Source organism: Pagrus major, chromosome 5 (assembly GCF_040436345.1).
Source record: "Pagrus major chromosome 5, Pma_NU_1.0".
Taxonomy (NCBI): domain Eukaryota; kingdom Metazoa; phylum Chordata; class Actinopteri; order Spariformes; family Sparidae; genus Pagrus; species Pagrus major.
Window position 1 is genome coordinate 19,604,968 of NC_133219.1, and position 20,977 is coordinate 19,625,944.

The 20,977-nt window shown below is 39.9% G+C and overlaps 3 protein-coding genes across 5 annotated transcripts in view; 2 read left to right on the top strand and 1 right to left on the bottom strand.

Moving 5' to 3' along the window:
• kremen1 (kringle containing transmembrane protein 1) overlaps positions 1 to 3,067 on the top strand; it is a 61,320-nt gene extending 58,253 nt beyond the window's left edge. For both annotated transcript variants that reach the window (XM_073467151.1, XM_073467152.1), the window contains exon 9: positions 110 to 3,067. In XM_073467151.1, the coding sequence (XP_073323252.1) occupies positions 110 to 269 (160 nt within the window). In that variant the 3' untranslated portion in view covers positions 270 to 3,067. The remainder of the gene's footprint in view (positions 1 to 109) is intronic.
• Positions 3,068 to 10,620: 7,553 nt separating this feature from the next.
• coq5 (coenzyme Q5, methyltransferase) lies at positions 10,621 to 16,621 on the top strand. Its single transcript, XM_073466541.1, has 7 exons — positions 10,621 to 10,831; positions 11,830 to 11,979; positions 12,072 to 12,296; positions 13,319 to 13,425; positions 14,441 to 14,529; positions 15,217 to 15,328; positions 16,117 to 16,621. Exons 1-7 carry the CDS (start codon positions 10,630 to 10,632, stop codon positions 16,216 to 16,218), a joined length of 987 nt encoding a protein of 328 aa, XP_073322642.1. The 5' UTR covers positions 10,621 to 10,629; the 3' UTR covers positions 16,219 to 16,621.
• A 156-nt stretch (positions 16,622 to 16,777) lies between these two features.
• The window catches only part of znrf3 (zinc and ring finger 3), a 71,627-nt gene continuing 67,427 nt past the window's right edge, over positions 16,778 to 20,977 (bottom strand). For both annotated transcript variants that reach the window (XM_073467274.1, XM_073467273.1), the window contains exons 7-8: positions 20,560 to 20,662; positions 16,778 to 20,410 (exon numbers count right to left, since the gene is read on the bottom strand). In XM_073467274.1, the coding sequence (XP_073323375.1) occupies positions 18,657 to 20,410; positions 20,560 to 20,662 (1,857 nt within the window). In that variant the 3' untranslated portion in view covers positions 16,778 to 18,656. The remainder of the gene's footprint in view (positions 20,411 to 20,559; positions 20,663 to 20,977) is intronic.

Consider the following 20,977-nt stretch of genomic DNA (forward strand, 5'->3'; position numbering starts at 1 on the left):
GAAAGCCACATTAGGGATACACAGTATGACACCCTTTCTTGATCACCTTCTTTCTTCCCTCATTCCTGTCCTCACTGTATTTTCCTCTCCTCCTCATTTTACCTCTCAGGTCTCCTAACATCCCAACGGTCAGCGCTTCAGACAGCTGCAGCCAGAGCACGGCATCCTCCGAGCCTTGGATCATCCTGTACCGACCCTCAACCATCTCCCTCTTCAAGAAGAAGCTAAAGAACCACCACGGCGACCTCAGCCCCCTGGTGGGCAACTAGCGCCACTGCTGCGCTCCACTGTTAACCAAACGCTACCGCCACCCACAACTACTCTGTACAAGGGCCGTCAGATGCCAGGACCTCAGACAATGAAACTCTATGAGGCGTTATGCTAACAAGCCAACAACTGAGTGGCTAATGACAACTGAGTGAGTGACTGCTACTAAACGGCCCATGGGCCGAAGTGGCTGGGCCCTCCCTTCCTGCTCAGCTCCGAGGAGGAGGGGGACAGGCAGGGCTGTCAGTGACCTCAGTGTGGGAGAGGAGAGCAAAGGATTAGATGGAGGAAGATCTGCAGCTCGGACAAAGATTCAAGGACGCTTTTAACATGCGGGCAGCTTCTCTGGTTCAGCGAGGCTCCATTTTCATCACCCACGGATGTCCCTAACAATCAATATACCTCCAGAAAACCCTTCCAGACTGCAGCCTCACCTGTGAAAACACAACATAGCCGGGTGCAGAATAACGGCTAGCTTCACTGTCTGTGTTCAGTTTCGGAAACAGGGAGGTTTACTTCCTCCTGGTGCTTCCAAATGGCAACCAAATCTTCATCAGTACCAAGGCAAGGATGAAGATACAACAGTTTTGTATAACTCTTCTAACTGCCTCATATGGACGATGAACACTTGCAGCCAAAAAACAGAATCCTCCCATCCAAAGAGTTGTGTATTTATTTGTCTTTTTGGTTTCATATGCAAAGTTTCTATTTGATGTGTTTTACGTGACAGCTAGCTTTCTGAGGAGAGGGGAACAGGACACGGAGACGTCACGCAGAAGGTAGATATCGCAGCACTTAGGGAATGAATCACTCGCCGTAAAAATGGAAAGATCACAGAGAAAACAGAGCGCGCTCGCCCACTCGTTCACTCACATGGATTTGGGTGGAGAGAAGTGGCAGCGTCATTCACTGGGGGGGAGGCTGGGTGGTGCAGTTTGTAGACAAACTGCCATTTAGGGAGGCTTGGGAAGATCTGAGGGTTTTTTCTGCTCGGTTGTGGGTGGGAGTCTTTCCGGTTTGATGGTGTTCAAGTGCCTTAAGGATCTCCTCTTCCCTTGTCTCAGATTCCTCACATCTGTTTCTTTCACGAAGCGGACCCTCACAACAGACTGCACTTCTTGAAAATCAGTGAGGACGTGAAGAGTTTCAGTCCCAAAAAGGGTTTCCACCACTTAAATGTAAAGTTAGAAAATGATGCCACATCTTGTACAGTGACTGAAAGCATTAAATATTAGTCTTTTTACACATACACTCAACTGAACACCTCTCCAGACTGGATCTTTTACATTTTTGTTACATGATGGGACATTTTTTTTGTTTCCGAGATGAACACGTAACCTTTTGGATTAGAACTCTTCATGTAGTAACGGACAAGGCTTCAAAAGAAATGTTTGTTTTCCATTTCTATGTGTGCTCTTATGTGTCTGGTCTTGGACATTTACTGAACATATTGTTCGCATTAAGTTGTCTTTTGATTACAGGGTGGGATGAATATTGTTGTATATTATGTAATTCAGTGTGGGAACGATGATATTTATGTCCGCTCTTTAATTTTGTGACTCTGCAAAGCGTTTGAGAGACTCATCAAAGTGCTTTTTGTACTTATTCGTCAATTTAGCTAAAAGGTGGAATGCTTTTTTTTCTGCTCTCTTCAGATGGCAGTAAATTGCTTGAATTTCACAAGATTCTGCAGACCTGGAAGCTTTTACTCGTCACCTCGATTTCTGGCCAAAATGTTGAGCGCAAACAATACTCCGAGGCAGAATTATAACCAAAATGGTACTATGCACAAGCTGACAGCTGTGATGGTTTTCTGTGCATTGCTGTGACATTTAAACTACTTGTGAAAGGTCAAAATCTATTAGTCCGCTATTGGCATAGTAATGGGCCTTTCCTGTCGTGGGACTAGATTTCATCTCTGCAGATGGTCACCCTGAAAATCTTTTAATCACTGAAAGGATTAATAAAGAAGATGCACTTAGATTTGTTTCTACTTAGAAGACGGAACAGTACTTATTCATTTTTGCATTCAGTTTCAGCAAAAGAAAAAAAAAGTAAGATGTACTTTGTGCAGCATCCTGAGCACTTGATTATATTTTACGCATGATGCGGCCTCACAGTGACATTCAAGCCATGGATTTGTTGTTTCTCGAGAATCAGACTCATAAAAAGACGCTCTTTCCCAATCAGAAATCAAAAATGTGACTCTGTGCTATATTCTTGCCTGTCTGCTCAACTGTAACTCATCTTAATTATTGCAAGACAAGAGCACATGCCCCTGGGTCTGTGATGTTCAGAGCAGACCATGCGTAGAGAGAGGGAGAAAGAAGAGCCTAGATGTGAGAGAGCGATGGGAAGTTAATGTGCGTTCAAATCAAACACAAGCTAACCAAATCTGACAGTTAAAATCTAACAAGGCCATATTTGTTTGGATAGCCCGGTGAATTATGCAAACTCCCGTTTTCTGTCCCCATCCTCCGCTCAATCAGAAAATTCCACGCTATCTTCTGTGCGGCGGAAACAGTCTTTTCCCAAACTGTGGTGGATGTGAATGTCCTGTAGTGCTCAATGGTGTGAAACAACACCAGAAGCCCTGTGGGAAACGATCTGGAGGGGCCAAAACATCGTTTCCATGAAATTGTAAATAGCAAAATAGTGAAATGTTTAATTTATACAGTAAATTATTGTTATTTTGTATGTGAATGGGATATAATCTATCTTTTGTATAAGTGAAGTACCTTTGTAGTTTTATTTAATGTGTCCAGGTTGCAAAATAAACACTGTATGCATGTTTCTTACATTCCCGTTTTGTTGTGTCTTCTTAATAAAACACCATTTATTCCATAATCGCACACAGTATCACGTACCTCAGTGGCTGAGAAGCATATGGGCCACAAAACGTGGATCAAGCTAATCCCATTCACTTTTCCATTTGAAACCATTCCATTTGAAAAAACAGAGTCAGGCTTCAGTGGTTGCACGGCGGTACATCTGCACCCACTCTCCCCGTTTTTTTTCTGTGGAGCTAAATACTTATCAGATATGTGAAATGACTCCCAGACTGTTTGGAGATGCACACACACGTAGGGCGGATTTGGAGAGCCATGTGTAACCTATTGGTTCCCCTCCGGGATGAGGTCAAGCATGCAACCTGCACATTTTAGAGGGAAACAGCAGGAGCTCAGCTTTACAACTGGAACAACATGAAAAAAAACACACAAACATGGAAGGACATGTAACAGGCTGGAACAGTTGGGGTATATGCAGTGATGATTTGTTAATTCCTGAAAGGTGTTTCTGTGTTTCTTTCAGCTAGTGCTCACTCTGAAACTGTCGGAGGGCTTGTTTTGTTTCAGAGAAACTCAGCAGCAGCGCTCAGTATTTGCTGGCAAGACAACTGCAGCTCCATAGAGAAGCAAAATAATTGCTCTCAAACCAGCTCATAAGGTTTGGAAGTGCATTTGCACTATGTAGTTTTGGAAAAGAAATACTCAGAAAATTCAGAAAGGTAATATTTACAATATTAAAGCAACATTAACGTTTCTTTTATCTTAGAATAACAGCTTAAGATCGTGTTGATGGTACAGTGTCTTGTGTGACATTTCACAAAAAATGCCAATTTCTATATAATGTTACTTTCATAAGGTCATAAAACAAGCCATTCTCAGAACAGTTTGATGCTGGAAAGGTGGCTACTTAGAAAGGTCTTACAAGTATAAACAAAGTAAAACAGCATGAACTTTCGCTTGCATTCACTTTATTCAGTCATGAAAATCAATCACTGAAGATTTTTCTCATCTCATTAAAATTTCTTCCCCCAAAACTACATCTTGCAAGATGACGTCTTGCAGGACTTCCTAAAATCCTGAATCAAGTTACCTGTGAACCTTTGATGCGTCTGACTGAACCATATTTTACAGTAAAAACCTTTGAGCAGAACTTGTTTAATATAATAATTTTGTTGATTTCCTACAGCTGGTGTCCCTGTAATCTTTTTCGCCCATGTCCCTTAAACATCCTGAGTCTGCCACTGGCCTTCTGGCTTTGTTTGTGGCCCTCTTCCTCTCTCACTGAATGATATAAACAGTAATACTGATCACAAACACGGTATAGAAAAGTCTGCTCGCTGTAATTATTGGAACACTAGTTTTAGACCATCCATTGCTCTGTTCTCTTTACATCTCTAAGGCTTCATAGTTTACCAAATGTTATCTTTAATTCATCATATTATATATTAACATACGTTCTTCTGCAGCTATACTCAAAAATGAGTTTTTTTCAGTGTGATATCACATTATGGGAACTCCAGCGTCCCTCCAATCACAGGTGCTGCAGCAGCCAAAGCTGGACAGCAAAATATTCACGAAATGCCCACATCAGGATCACCACACCCAGCCTGGTGTTACTGTGGTGAACTAAGTATAAGTTTTGGTCTACACCAAGAAACAAGAGGCCATGCAAGGCAGTAATCCACGCAATGATCTTCAGTACCGAGGACAGTGCATAACTGTCAGCAGTCCAACCTGTGTTGTCAACTTAGCCTTTACTCTAAGATTAAAAGTTTTGCGGCCACAGCTCAATAACAAAAAGTGGACTAAAACTACCAACAGCAAAGCAAATCGAAAGAGCCCTTTAAGCTGTACCAGACAGGTATCATCGGAGGAACACAGGGATGATCGAAAAGGGAGGAAGGCCCTACAGGAAAACAGCAGATGCATAACCCACTGCATGATATTAAAGACAATATCCAAAACACATCCACTGCCTTACAGAGTACAGAGTGTTTTATATTAGAAATTGTTTCATCTTCTATCAGAAACACACACCTTCCAGTACACGGACCAGCAAAATGTGGCTGATCCTCTTCCTCCCTCTACTGGTGACACAATGTCTGGAAACATATCCTCATTGAAGACCCTAAATGATGATTCTTGGTACAAATGCTTTCCCTGTTTTTTGCCTGTCAGGGTAATAAAATCATCTTTATTGACCACAAACAACCAGAAATGTTACTATTATTGAATTAATTCTTTAATTCAACAGGTTTTTTAAGGTCCATTATAAGTTCTGTCATTCATGCAACCAGTAAGAAATCGTACTGGGCTTCTACACACCCTCCCATTGACCCCCCCATTTTTTTTTTTTCCACAATAGCAATTGTGCAGCTGTAACATTAATCCTTAACTAGGCTCAGAGCCTTTTCACCACTCCTCTGGGTCCCTGTGAAAGAGCCTCGGCCTGCAGACCCCCCTCCAGTCAACCTTCCCATGTCCAAGGAAAAGGGAACGATGTAAGCCGATGCCTCTGAACCCGAGTTGACCAGTAATTGAGGCAACAATGGGACAATGCATCGCAGTGTCTGGTTACTGTCAGAACGAGAAAGTGAGAAGAAAGGAAGACAATACCTGCCACTTTCTGCACTCAGGGTACTGAAGTCAGGTAGATTAGGAGAGAGGTAAAAAAAAAAAAAAGAAAAGAGCTGGTCTCCCTTGATAGATTTGGAAAAGCAGTGTGTGAAAGAGGTTTACTGGCTGTGCACGAACTTGTCTGTTTTGATCCGCCTTGCTCTGTAATATTGTCTCTGACCCGGGTGCAATTAAGGAACTCTCATGCCCTTCAGTGGTTTTGAGTACATGCATTGGCCTGTTTAATGCTGGAGATTTTCCTTCTATTATTGTAGCTTAATGCTGCTGAAAGCTGTTTACATACGCTACTTTTTCACCACTGCCTCAAGGACTGTTGATTAGTGCTGAAAATAATCATTTAGATCACTGTGTTATCAGTCAAGTCATTTACCATGCAAAAACGTTCATGTCAATTCCCTCCCTCTTGTAAGTTGCATAGGCTGTAGCTCAGAGGGTCGAGCTGGTTCTTCTCCAACTAGTGTGGTAGTACTCGAGCTCGGTCTTGGTGTCAAGACCTTACGACACATTTTTGAATGTCTTGTCTCAGACTCAGACAAAGAGGACTCTGGATTTCATTTCAAGACCAGTCAAGGCCATTACTGCAGGGAAAACACTGAATTATATAATTGTTTGATAACTTGTGCTTTGAGACAAGACAAGAGTCACCTAGAAATCCTAAAGCTTGCACAAAAAATGTTATTAGGTAAGTTGGATGGTAATACATGGAAATTATGGATATTTGACAGTTTAACAAACTTTACTGTCTAAAATGACATCAGTGCACTGAAACAATAAACTTTACTGGAAATGTAAGAATCATAAATCACTCCAAGCATCTTTTTTTGCATCATGTTCTGTAAAACCAAAAAGCTTAATATTGGCCGATATTGAAGAATATTTAGATAGATACCAATATATATCTGTCATAGGACAATATCAGCAGATAATATTGACCAACCCATGTATCGGTCGGCTCTAATATAAATGGCAATAAAAGAGGTGAATGATTATGAATTTTCAATAGTCTTATGTGGGTGTTTTCATGAGAATGTGGATGTTTCAAATCAATTGTTTGTTTGCAGTTTCCACAGTTATTGTGTGTCATGCACTGTGGGACTCGCATCTGGTCTTCACTCGGTCTCGCCCTGCTTTGGTCTCGGTCTGGACTTGGTCTCAACCCCATAAAGACTTGGTCTTGTCTCGGTCTCGATACACTCTGGTCTTGGTCATGACTTGGTGGTCTTGATTACCACACTGGCTCCTACTGTTGACTTTGAGCAAGAAACTGAACCCCAAATTCTTCCCAAAATGTATGTATTTTTCACAAAATGTCTAAACTAATTTCATCAATTAATTAAAAATAAATGTGTTTGAAGTACTACAGTTGATTATATATTATATATATAATTAAAGATTATCCTGTTAGCTAAAAGAATAGTTACCATGGTGGTCTGACTCATGACTCTTGAAGGGCTCCAGGCTAAGTTTTCATAATGGTTACACTGGTGTCTGTGCCTAACTTTTCATTCAGGAGGAACCCCTTAATTCTCACTTTTGAAAGACAATTAAGATTTTAAAAAATGAAATGAACTACTGGTAATTGATTGCTGCTGAGACAGTCTGAAAGGTTGAAATGGACAGTTTGAGTTCCAGAGTATTTAAATACCTCTAGCGTCGTTCTCGTATCACTCCTGGTGCCAACTTGATTTTTTTTTTTGCCAATTACTATGCCTGACACACAGTCACAACTAATACCCGATCACCACACAGTTTTCACATTTGAAATTGTGCTATTGCCCTGCTATTGCTGACTAGCCTACATATCCACTTTAATTGTATAGTGGCTAGGCTGCTAGTTGATTTTAAACTAAGCTACAGCACGAGAATGGGAACAAATAGTTTAAGATTCTGCTGTTTACTTTTAATGGATGAGTTATTGAGGAAACTTGTTTTAATTTAATTTAGTTTTATTTAAGTCTCTAACTCTCACAATGCTTCTTCATGCTGTATGTGACATCTGTTGTAGTGTAAACATGATCAATAACACGAGTGGAAATTGACAGTGTTCAGTTTTTGATTAAACATAAAGGAAATACCAACAGTACCATTCAGTTTAATATGTATTTTTAAATCATTTACATGTTTATAAAATGTAAATCAGATGGATGCAGCTCCACATGATGTGACATTAAATCACAGTTTTGATACAAAATTGTGTCAATGAGGTTGTTTCCATTTTCTCAACACACATCTGTCAAATGATCATGTGAAACTATAAATTACAATAAACACAAATCATAAAAAAAATTTCATCTGACCTGTTAAAATGGTTAATCTACATATTTTAATCTTTGATTCAACAAATTCCTCACTGAAACTCTTTCAACATCAACATTTATGGACAGACCAACTCATTTAGGTAACATTTCTTTTATAAAGTCACATGACTCATGAACTGAGCAGCAGCCTCATACCACCCTGATGAAGCTGAACAGCTGAAACATGTGAGGAATAAAACATGTCATACTGGAGAAGAGTTGTGCAGCTTGTTTAATACTGATGGAGTTTTATTGATTGTCAGGCTGGTTAGCGTCTAATTTAAAATATGGTTAAACTTTACCCTCCTACAACTTCACTGCAGGATTATAAACTCTAAAAATGGCAGTTCAACATTTAAAAATAACAATAATTTACAACAATCTTCGTATGAAATATATATTTATTTCCCTTTTAGACTTTGTGTTAATAAAAAAAACACCAGCAGAAACTTTCCAGTTGTTGATAAAGTTTGTAAAGTGAAGTTGTGATAGTGTGTTGCTCCTCAGCTCTGTTACAGACAGCCTCATTGAAGAGAGGGAGTACTGAGGCTTGTACAGACACAGATGTAGTGATGGTGTCTGACATTATTTGCTCTGAAGGAGAATTCAGATTGTCACTAAAGATTTGCTTCTTTAAACAAGTTGAGTCAGTCAGCAGGACTGTATGATGCTAACACAGTGTATGAAGGCTGTAGAAATGATCAACATTTACAAGAAGACAACATAGTTTAAGAAACGGTTTCACTGTTACATTTGATTCATGTTGTAACAGACTTAATGCAGTTTTCAGGGACAACATGCTCACATGTGCATGATGTCATCAACATTATTGAGTGTACAGTATGTATACAGGATGTGACTGCATGGACACATTTTACTTCCTGTAAACGCCACAAGATGGAGACAAAGAAGACATTTTGTTCACAGCCTGCTCATTTTGAACTCTGAACATTTTATTTCTACTTTCTGTCACTTATTGACATGAATATTATTGTTAGCTGCACAGGTTGATCGACAGCACCACCTCTTATCAGTTTCTGATGGATGTTTCTATCCTTCACAAAGATCCCAGTCTGTGTGTCAGACATACTGTATGTCAGGGTCTCTAAGAATCTCATCACTGCTGTGACTCTTCATGTGTCGCTTCATCAGGCACCAGTTCAGTCAAATCATCTCAAAAACATCACTCAGACTGAATTATAGAGAAAAACTCAACTTTTCATTAAAGTACAGAACAGAAGTACAAACAGAGCAACAGAAGTATCTGTATTAGTCCAGTTTTTCTTTCCTCCAACCAAACATTTTACACACGAACATCTCACTGTTAAAATACAAATCAGTGACATCATCATGAGCGACAGCAGCAGCAGTGTGATGACATCAGTGGAGTGCTTCTGAATCCAGGACATCTTGTAGGAGTCGGTCTTTCAGTGAGCAGGTTTATGGAAAATGTTACTATTAAACAACATCTGTTCCTGCCTGAATTACATGTTTTCTTACAATGTTTTGTCAAAGATTTGTGTCAACATCATATAAACTTTGATTTGTACGTTTCGTTTGTACTTGAGGAAGAGTAACTTTCACAGACTGCTTTCATTGTCATTTATAATTCAAAACATCTTTAAAGCATTGACAGAACATTTATATCAAAACCAAAAACTTGATAATTTGTTATTTCAATTGTAGTTGTTAATCTCAAAAGAATCATTCAAACTGGGACATAAAGAGATAAACTTTAACTTTTAAATAAAAATTTCCCTCTGCTTGTTAACTGAGTGTTTTATATTTAGTCCAACTGGATGAAATGAACACAGTCATTCAGACATATCAGCAGAACATGTTTCCTGTTACAGTGGCTGAAAAATAAAAATAAATCCACTTCAAGTCACATAAATCCACTTCACTTAAATTGAACAGAAGCTTTTCATGTCAAAATGACTGTTGTGCAAATGGTCTACACATAATCCTATAATTTAGCCACAGTACTTAATCTTGTATTTGGGTCAGTGACAAATAACGGTTTGCATTATGAGCAATTCAAAAATTAAAAAAAAAATTGTTTTAAAAGCTTGCGTCAGGTTTGCTAAAATGTATATTTTGTATTTATGTTGGTTTCATGTAATTTGAAGTAGCATTTGAACTATTTTTTACAAAAGGTAAGACTGATTGCCCCTGAAAATGTCAAGTGGTGTAACCACAACAAAAGGAGAAATATTAAATATTTCTTTCCACCTAGAGTGTATGCAACTGTACGTTGATCCTACAAGGATTTAGTAAAGAAATGACCAGGTGGATCCTTCAAATGAAGGATGACTTCCATTTATGGGTTCAGGAAGTTCTCGTACTTCTTCCGCTAAACAAACTATTTAAAAACCATCTTATATTAGCTGGAAAATGCACAAAGCTGAAAACTGAGCTCACATAGGCCAATGTGGTTCTCACAAAATAACTAAAATGCCCATAATTTAAAAAGTTTCACTTAATCAAAACGTTTTAAGGTTTTTTATCGACCTATTGTGGCAGTGTGGAAAGTTTCTGACACTGGATGTGAAACTGCAATGCAGCCTCCTGTAATGAAACACTGTCACCGTCGCCTGCGAATGACGACAGACTGTCGCATAGTTGTATAATCAAGCAACATGGCCGCGTCCATGAGACTGCTGGTCCGGAGGGTGATCCGTCTTTCTCACAGAAATGTTAACGTTACCGCTGCTGGACTTCCAGGTCGGTCGGGTTGCTGTTGGGCACCGTCGTCCTGTCGGTGTTTCAGCGATGCAGCTGGAGACAAAAGTACACATTTTGGTTTCGAAACGGTGTCCGAGTCAGAGAAGGCGAAGAAAGGTGAGCTACAGCAAACCTACCCGCGGGTGCGTTCTGTTCATCTGGGTGGATAGTGTGAGATAACAAACTTCATTCAAAATAATGCTTTTTAAAACATTGTTGCCTCTCTGTAAATCAACAGACCTTGAGGGACGGGATTTGAGATTGGTTTTGGGGTCGTGATAACTTGTTGAATAATTCGGCATACAATTAATCCATAAAGTGTCACTTCTGCTCTGTATAACAGAGCGTTTTAAAGGTGATTGCTTCCAATTTGAAATGAATATGTAAGTGGGAATTCTGCCTGAATGAGTGGTGTTTAGTGTAGTATATGTGTGCCGAATTTTAAATAGGTAGACATGAACTTTTATACTGTTTTAAATATAATTGAGCCGGCAGAGGTTTTTTTCATAGGCAAGCAAGAAATTATAATTGTCAGTTTTTTAAATGAAGTTTGGAGATATAGGAAATAGGACGTATCTGTACCAGAATTTGCACGCTGCATTTTTTGTGTATTATCAGGCTGACATTTTCTGGGATTTTAAAGTGGTGCATGTCGTAAATTAATGGTAAGAATATTAAATAATTCCCTATACTCATACAGACACATAGTAAAGATCATACCTTCATAAACCATATCCAAATTAAGTAGTTATTTACTGTGACATTGTAAATTTAATGTAATGTTTAATTTAACTTCCCACTACAGATACTAAACGTTTGACAGAGTACAGAGAGGAATGCAGTTTACTGGACAGGTCAAGTTCAAGTTTATTTGCCAATAATTCAAATATGAAAGAATACAGTTACAACGCAGCAACATTTTTACACCTAATAAAAAATTACACAGTTCATAAAAGGATCAAGAGAAAAACATAAAATACATAAAGTGTTTTGGTTGCATTATAGCGCAAGTGTAATAGAATATCTGAGTACACCTAAATAAAACTATAAATAAAAATATACTGTAAACGGCTTCCAGTGAGACAGATGCCCTCTCTTTCTCTTTGCTTTTTCAGTGTATAAAGTCTTTGAGAATGTGGCTCAGAAGTATGACGTCATGAACGATGCCATGAGTCTGGGGATTCATCGAGTGTGGAAGGACATGTTGCTTCATGTCATGCACCCACAGCCCGGGGTGCGACTCCTGGATGTGGCGGGTGGAACAGGTACAGCATTTTTTGTGCGCCCCTGCAAAACAATCTGCGACCCCACCCGGTGTCACACCTCACTTTACGTTCTTGATGACCCTCTCTTGCAGGTGACATTGCCTTCCGTTTCCTGGAGTACGTTCGCTCTCAACAAGAGCGGCAGAAGCGGCGGGCGGCGCGATCCATGCAGACGCCATCGTGGCAGGACATTTCCAACAACTACTCCACAGAGGACGAGGACGGGCCTCAGGAATCCACAGCTGTGGTCTGTGACATCAACAAGGAGATGCTGAAAGTGGGAAAGCAGAAAGCGGACAGCATGGGCATCAGTGCTGGTATGTTTTTGATTTAAAAAGTGCTTCAAGAGCCCAAAAAGACAACTGATCCCCTCAGCTTGGAGGTTTTAGTGAGCATGTTTACATGTACACAGATGAGGTTTTAGGGGATATCCCCGTTCATGCTGCTGTGCATGTAAAGACCCAATGATTACAGGAGCCAGAATAACCATCATCCTTTCTTTGAGAAAGCCAGATGTTTTGGTTGAGTTGCTCTCAAAGAAAGTGAGGAAACTGTAGTGTGTAAACATCTTATTCAGGTTTCTGATCACTGTCCACAGGGTTGTGAATCAAACTTCAACCTTTTGTGACAACCGACTGACTTAACACAACATATCAAAAAGTGTCCAGGGTTGATAGCTGGCAACGATTGCTTGGTCTTCTTACCTGCGCCAAGGAGGTTATGCTTTCACCCATTTCCGTTAGTTGGTTGACGTGTCAGCAGGATTACACAAAAACTAATGAACTAACTTTTGGTGGAATTATTTCCCACTTTTTTAAGGTTATGAAATAGGGAGTTTTTCCACGTTTACGTACATTTCTCAGGGAATAATGCATTGGTCTTAATGTAAGAAGGTGTTTTTAGGTTGCCTGTATCAGTGAGTTGATAAGGGTCCAAATAAAAATCCAGATTTAGGGGATTTAAATATGTTAATTTCATCAGATAATTTCATCATCCTAGATATCAGGTCACTGCATGTTAAGTGTAAGCATTTCTATGAAATATGATCAAAGACAGAATGAGGCTCATCACATGGAAACTCTGCAGCTGTGACTTGTCTGGATGTCAACAGTCTTGGGTAATTTCTATAGATTAATATAAATTTGTGCAGACATTCACTTCCAGACATTCAAATTGCGCAGCTGGGTACAGCACACAGACAGGAAATGTAGATGGAGACCAATTTCTCTAATTAGATGTGTGCAACCATGCATAGACAGAGCTGGAATTAATCACTTGCTGCACTTGCATCATGATTTGTTTTTGACTCTGAGCCTCTGTGTGTCAATGTATGTTTCAGGTCTGTCCTGGGTTGTGGGGGATGCAGAGGAGCTGCCCTTTGATGATGACCAGTTTGATATTTATACCATCGCCTTTGGCATTCGAAACGTCACCCATATAGATCAGGTAACTGACAGCTACTGCACAGATGTTCTGATAAAGACTGTTGCTACTACAGCTCTGCACTAAGTGGTCTCAGCCTGTTAGTGGAACGTAGCAATGAAGCATTCATTCAGCTCCTTTTTTTTACTGTTTTTTTTTTTTTTTTTTTGTAATTTTTTTTACTCTGTTTAATAAAATGTGAATGTGACAGTCTGTAAAATAATTGGTAATAAATCTAATATGCAGTTTTCTAAATTCACATGCTTTAAAACATTGCTTTTTAGTAAGTCTTCTTAAGTTACATTTTATGCCACAAACTACATTTCCATCTCCTGCAATAGCAATAAGAGGAGTCACTAGTGTTGTCAAGATTGAATGGAATGGATTTTTAAACTTCGATACAATACTTGATATAAATATCCGATACCCATGTTTGATACCAAGGGTAAAAATTGACACAACATTGAAGGAACAAATTTACTTCTGGTGGAGGTGGGGCTCACACATTTGTTAAGTCCAAAGTGAAATCTCTCCAAAATCCAATGATACCCAATTTAAAATGACATTAATCCTGGAAAATTTGCAAATCCTCACTTTAGAGAAGCTTTGACCAACAAATATATTTCTTTTTTGCGTAGATCATTAGAAATGTTATTTATTTGTGTATTAATTAATTAATAACTTTTTATTTATTTAGCCTTTATTTAGCCAGTAGAGTACCATTGAGATACACAATTTCTTCTTCCAGGCAGTCCTGGTCAAAACAGCAGCAAAACATGTTCACATGTTAGGACACCTACAATGGATTAACACAAGGGAAATAGTTAAAGAAGAGAGACATACCGGCCATACCAGCGATAACGATAACACATTCCACCTCGAGTCGAGCATTAAGATAAACAGCAACATGTTTACTTCAGGCTTCAGGCCAATTTGTAAAAGACAATTAAAAGGTGTTCGAAGAAGGGAGTGCTTCTAATGTTAATTTGTTTTCTGTTGTTAGACCAATAGTGCGAATCCTTTTTTACATTTTTTTCAGGCACTGCAGGAGGCTCAGCGGGTCCTGAAACCTGGTGGCAGGTTCATGTGCTTAGAGTTCAGCAAAGTGACAAATCCTGTGTTGGCAAGGTGAGAAGGAGGAGGAGTGAAAACTCCTGGTGGATGACTCGGTGTGAATATGAATCAGCCTTGTAAGTCTCATATTTAAGGAGAAGTGATTTTTTTGTAACTTTGTGATATGTGGTTCATGTTGCATTTTTTACAACATTTACATTTTCATAAAAGGAGATTCTGCTTAATTGAGACATTTCAAGAAGTACTCTCCATTACTTCATAATCTGCACATTTGTGAAACTCAACATCCTTTTGCGTTGTTCAGTTTGGACAAACACTGCCCTCTTCTGGCTGCGTAGTACTATAGAGCATGTGGGGGCCAACCTTGTGTCGTGGAGTGCCTTTCTCCAGCTGGAATATCCACCTTCTGATTAGCACTTTGTCAAGTTCAATATAATATATATAATAATTCCAATGGATACTTACAGATATGCTATATGTAAAGGGTCAGTCAGTCATTTCTAACCCTTTAAGCTGTAGATGTTTTTACATACTCATACTCAATTGAAGAGTTTAGTTTGATTAAAAATAACTTTTTGTTTTTATGTAAACAAACCTTTCTTCTGTAAGAACAAATTCCTCACTACTCTTTAAATCTATATATATAAGATGTTGGATAAATTAGTGATTGGCAGCAGTTTCCTGCTCTAAGAAAGCAAATTCAGTCTCCCCTGCTAACCTGTATCCTGTCCTATTTTCCAGGCTTTATGACACGTACAGTTTCCAGATGATCCCAGTTTTAGGAGAGGTTATTGCTGGAGACTGGAAGTCGTACCAGTATCTGGTAGAAAGCATCCGCAAGTTCCCAGATCAGGTGAGAAATTTGATTGTTTTATTTCTGTCTCCTCATTTTTATCATTGTTACTCTCAATTCAGACATGATTCACTTCAAGTCAGGCCTGATTTAAATCTTTTGATTGTTCAGATCTTATTCTACAATTTTCCACCATGTTGCTTCCATCATTTAGTTTGATGTTTCTTGCTTGTCATATTGTTCCTGTGTTGAGATGTTTTCATGAGGCATGTGGAATTTTTGCTTTACAGATGATCAGTATTAATTTTGCTAGTTGGACTTCATTTAACAACTAATTCAATTATTCTGTTGACTGTTTTTTCATATAAATGATTTAACTTTTAGTCTTTACATGCCAGAAAAGTTCACCACGTCCTCGGAGTCAAAGGGGATGTCTTCAAGTGTCATTTATTTTTTTTCTATCCAGTTTTTTTTCTTAGGGACAGTGCATATTATTGAACATTACTGTAAATATGCCACAATTAGCCAAGAGACTAGTTGTCATCTGTAGTCCCTGGCCAGGTGTAAAGTTGGCAACCTAAAAACAAGTCATGACTGAACAGCAGATATTACATTTATTAAAATTTTTAAATTGATAATGAATTTGTTAATTGTTTTTTGAAACAGTCTGTAGGAACAGAAAACAGGACGTGGGCCTATCTGTATGTGATAAATGATGTTCGATTAATCAATAATTAATGTTTTGTCTATTTTCCACGTTGTATTCCTTCACGCTTGTTTTAATTTTTGATGCCAAACACCAACCTGACTATGTGCAGTAATGTCAATTTGCTCTTTCTCTTCTGCAGGAAGAGTTTAAAGGAATGATTGAGGACGCAGGTTTCTACTGTGTGCGGTACTACAACCTCACTGGCGGAGTTGTGGCTCTTCACTCTGGTTTCAAGCTGTGAGATGCACTCCTAACACCTCGTGTAAAACAACAGACTGGCTGTGTGTTTCAGGCTTTTTCTGCCCGTATGACAAACTGTCTGCAGAGTTCTTGGACATTAATTTCAGAACATGAAGCCCCAGAGCTGCTCTCTGCAGATGTTTATGCACAGTGGCAGAAAATCAAGTCGGATGATATATTTATTGACTGTTTTTTCCCTGTTGATTAAACTGTACTGAAAACTGTACTTTACACCAATTTTAGTGTAAAGAATGCCACATTGAAAACCAAAATGTTGCTGTGTCTGTGTTATCAATGTTAAGAAAACTGGCAAGTGAGTTAAAACATTTGAATACAGTCTGTTTTGATTATTTTTTGTAACACCTATGTTTTGGCAATGAATAATAAAACTTGCAAAAGTTGATCTCAGTATTTGATTGGATTACTCTCAAGCTACAGGAGAAGGGAACTGTTACTGCTAATGATCATGCAATAACTATAGCTACTCACCTTCAGGAAGCAAAAAGGAAAAATCTCCAAGTGAAATGCAAATAATGGAAAGGAGGACACCACAACATGAGTTACTTGAATAAAACTGTATATTTTACAGATCTTTGTACACTTTAATTACAAAACTGTATGGTACTAAAGTTTTAAAATCAGTTTTTTGGTCAGAGAAGATTTAATCGTCTTGTGTGCAATTACCATGTATATACAAAGTCTCATGTTAGTGATTTTTCTCAAAATAAAAAGCAACCAAATAACTCAAACGTTCATACACTCTGAACATAAGACATGGCTTAAAGATAAATATATTAGTAAATAAATATTCAGAGAACATATTTCCATTTATGAAATGTGTTTGCTATACAGGTACAGAAATATACACAGATTGATTTCTAGCCTTTTTTAAACATTTGTAATGGTAATGACAGAAAATAATTATATTCTTAAAAAATTAAAAAATATTAATTTTTGTACACTTTAATCTTCTTAAGTGCTAGAAACAATAACAAAAAAATTAAATAGTGACTCAAGTACCCCAAAATGTTATATTTGCAGTAGGTACATATCTCTATGCAAAAGGCAAGATTAGATTCTCACTTGATTACAGCACTGGGTTAACTTATAAATAGGGTTATTTCAGAAAGTTTTCCTCTGTGTAGAGAATGTGTATATTTCATAGAAACAGTATAAAAACAGTCTGCAGGACAAACAGAAAGGCATGAATGACAAGCATTGATATCGCGAATATGTATTATGCATGGCACGATATGATTCAAACGGATACACTGTGGTATGTATAACTGCATTGTTTAAAAAAAAAAAAAAAGAAGTCACAGTACAATAAGGAACCCTTATGAAATATGAGTCTTTTTCCAGCTACTTTCCTTTGGCCTTTTAATACACGCTAGAACCTTTTTATAGATATTTATTAGAGCATGCCTCATTGAGGAAATTGGGTGACAGCAAAACACACTTTTAAGGGCTTCCAAACAAGAGGTAGAGTGCTACACCCTACTTTTGAAGAAATCTACTGACCCCAAGACGCCGTCACTTTAGTCTGGAGTTCGACTAAAAGTGGTGCAGTGTCTTTTAGATATTGCTACAAATAGCTTACCAGCATAAGGCTTTCATGTTGCTCTGGCACATCTCATACAGGTAGGCCACTAATGGACAGAAATGCAATGCATAAAACAAATTCTGTATTAAATTGAATAGAGACCAGTGTCAGCCTTGCATTCACATTTCTATGCATTTTTTCTGTAATATATAGATAGCTTCTTCTCCTCAGAGAAATGTGTGGGTCACAGACACTTTAAAAAGACCCATTTCCCTGCTCTTGAAAAAAGTAAAAAAAAAACAAAAAACAAACAAACAATCATGTCTTTCTGTTTTGGTATAGCTATGTCCATACAACCTATTTGAGTTGGTGGTTGAAGCTTTATAGGCAGTCAGTGTTCATGTGCGCACATACATGTAGATGCAGATGTTTATGAATTAAGAGTGTACTTTGTTTGTGAAGAAAAATCTCAGATTTCCTAGATCTTGCACAAAAGATGGAGTCTAGACATTTTGTTCTTCACAAAATCTGAAAAGATCTCACAAGAAATTGGCCCAGATTACTTAGCGCTGAAGGGGCCTAACCCAGACAGTCGGATGCCAACACCAACCCACCTCTAGCTTCAGTTTATAACCTCCATCCATATTTGTAGTATCACTTTTTGTCTCAGCACTATGGTAACATAGTTTGGTGCCGAGATGTTTGTGGCCACAGGAATGAACTTGATACTCTGTATATCTAGAGATGACGGGCCATTTCAGTAGAAATCCACACAATCTAAGATGATAACATTCAGCGCTCAGAGAGCAAGGTTAGAACAAGGCAGCTGAGGGTTTCACTGACTGACTGATACGGTACCAAATACATACTTTTAACTGAATCCCTTCTTTCTGGGCTCAAGTTCGTAAACCCAGACCTCCCTCATTTGTTGAAGTACTGCTTCCCAGTGCAGTGGGGCTTGCAGAGAGCTGAGGGTGGAACAAAGCCCTGGTCTCTTCCTCCTGAGGGTATGGCTGACCTCTAAACTGTCCTGAGGTGAAGTACCCCTCTCTGGGCTCATGTCGCTCCCCTGTCCGCACCTCTGCCTCCACTGTCACACTAATGGGCAATAAACTGCTCTGGGTCTCTGCCCCTGTGCCCAATTCACAATCTGTGTCCTCAGGAATTATGGGTATTCTCTGATTGAGTTCGCAGCAGCCCTGTCCAGAGCAGGCCTCTGAGTCTGCATGCGCGTACTGCACATTAACAGCGTAGTCCTCGGTGTAACGCCCTGCTGTGGCCCTATGGACCTTCATCTCTTTGTAGAAGCAGCAGGGCAGCCCTTCGTAGCTCACCTGTTCTGAAGAAGGGCACATGTGCTCAGGGGCAAAGTAGTTCTTGGAGGTTGAGCTCTGAAAGTCCATCCCCCTGTGGTAGCGTCCTGCGGCCAAAGGCCCAGATTGGTCCAAGTCCTGCCCTTTGCACTCCACATTGGGAGGAAGCACCTCAAAGCAGCAGCTACAGGCTGCTGCTCCAAGCTCCCCTGACTCTTCCTGTGCCCCTTTCCCCCTGTCTGCTCCGGGAGCTTCTGGAGCCCCGGCTGAGGTAGTGCTAGTGTTGCTGTTCTCCCTGGGTTCCAGTGATGAGCGACTGCTGTAGTTGGGCTCCAAACTGCAGTTGGAGAGGTGGTCCCCCGAATTATATCCCGAAGCTCCAGGAGGGAGCTGGAGGCAGTCATGTCCCAAGGGAGCAGAGGATGACGAATCCTCAGCAGGAACTGTGGTGCAAGACGCAGCCCCTGCTTCCCCTGTGGATCCCCTACACGGACTCTTACTCCGGTAGACGTAAGGATCATAGTCACTGCTCAGCGAGCTGCGGAAGGTGGAGCAGCTACCGTACACACCCTGGTTGCTGACCTCAGTACAGTCCAACATGGAGTCGCTGGAGGAACAGTGGCACTGGCCTGAGCTACTGCTGCTACTGTCACTGCCAGGGCAGTCAGCAAGGTAACCACTACACACTGAGCGGTGGCCATGGTAACAGCTCAGGCCAGAAGTGCTGCCAGTATCACCTATCCTTGAAGATGAAGCGGGTGCCATGTGTACCACTGTGGGGTATAGAAGCCCCTGCTGAAAGGCCCTGCTGTGGTGGCCCTTGTGGGCCCCTCCTCCACCAAGCTGCCCTGCCATAGCAGGCCCTTGGCCACCCTCAGGCTGTTGAGGGAAAGTCAACCCCTGAAAATAGTAGTGCTGGTACATAGTCTCGTACTGCGAAAAGCAGGCTGCTCGGGAAAAGTTGCGACCATGAAACTTGGGTCGTTTAAAAGCAGCATGATGCGGCTGTGCTGGGTAGGCGGGGGGTCCGCGGTGATCTAGTCCACAGTGGTGAGGGTTGAGGGAATGGTCCAGGTGGAGGGTGGGGTGGTAGCTCCGGAGAAAGGCAGACGTTGACTGGGGTGGGTAAAGACCTTGAGGATCTGGGTGCTGGTCCACAGTGAGCACTGTGATGGGGTTTCCGTGGGGGTCCATGCTGGTCCTGGTTGGGTAGGCTGTCACCTGGCCAGCCCGGTGCACCCTGCCGGGATAATGAACTGGCAACACCACCCGCTGCCGGCCGTGGACTGGGTTGCCAGGATCCATGCACGAGGGTCCTGGATTTCCCTTTTTTTGCTCTATGAAAAAAAAATGTAACGTTTAGGGTCTCACAGATGAAAAGGAACTTTGAGTGTTTTATAATCTAGGAACTTTTTTCTTTCAGGAGTTTGTATTTTATTTATCTAAACATCAAAGCAAAACAGTCAGAGGTTGTGCACCAACTCACCGATGATGTTGTGTCTACAGTGGGGACAGGTGTGATGCTGGAGCAGCCAGGGGTCGACACATTTCTTATGAAATCTGTGAGCACAGGGGATAACCCGCAGCTCCTGAGGAGAGAAAAATACAACAAGATTCATAACAAGTCAGATTTTACCTGTGCTGTGACCTACAGAGTGCAAACCTGAAATAGAAAAGATACAACTATCAAACTATTGTGCCTTGTTTTCTATATACATTGATCATCATTAGAATGTTTAAATATCAAATATTGAAGTATTTTTAAATATTAATATTGATAATTTGTGTGCTAAAAAACTTTAATTTAGAAAAGGTCCACAACATCTCCACACAGCAGATGGACAAAAACATCTAATTTTCTCTTATTCAATTAATATTGCAAATAATTGTTTTCAACAGAGATG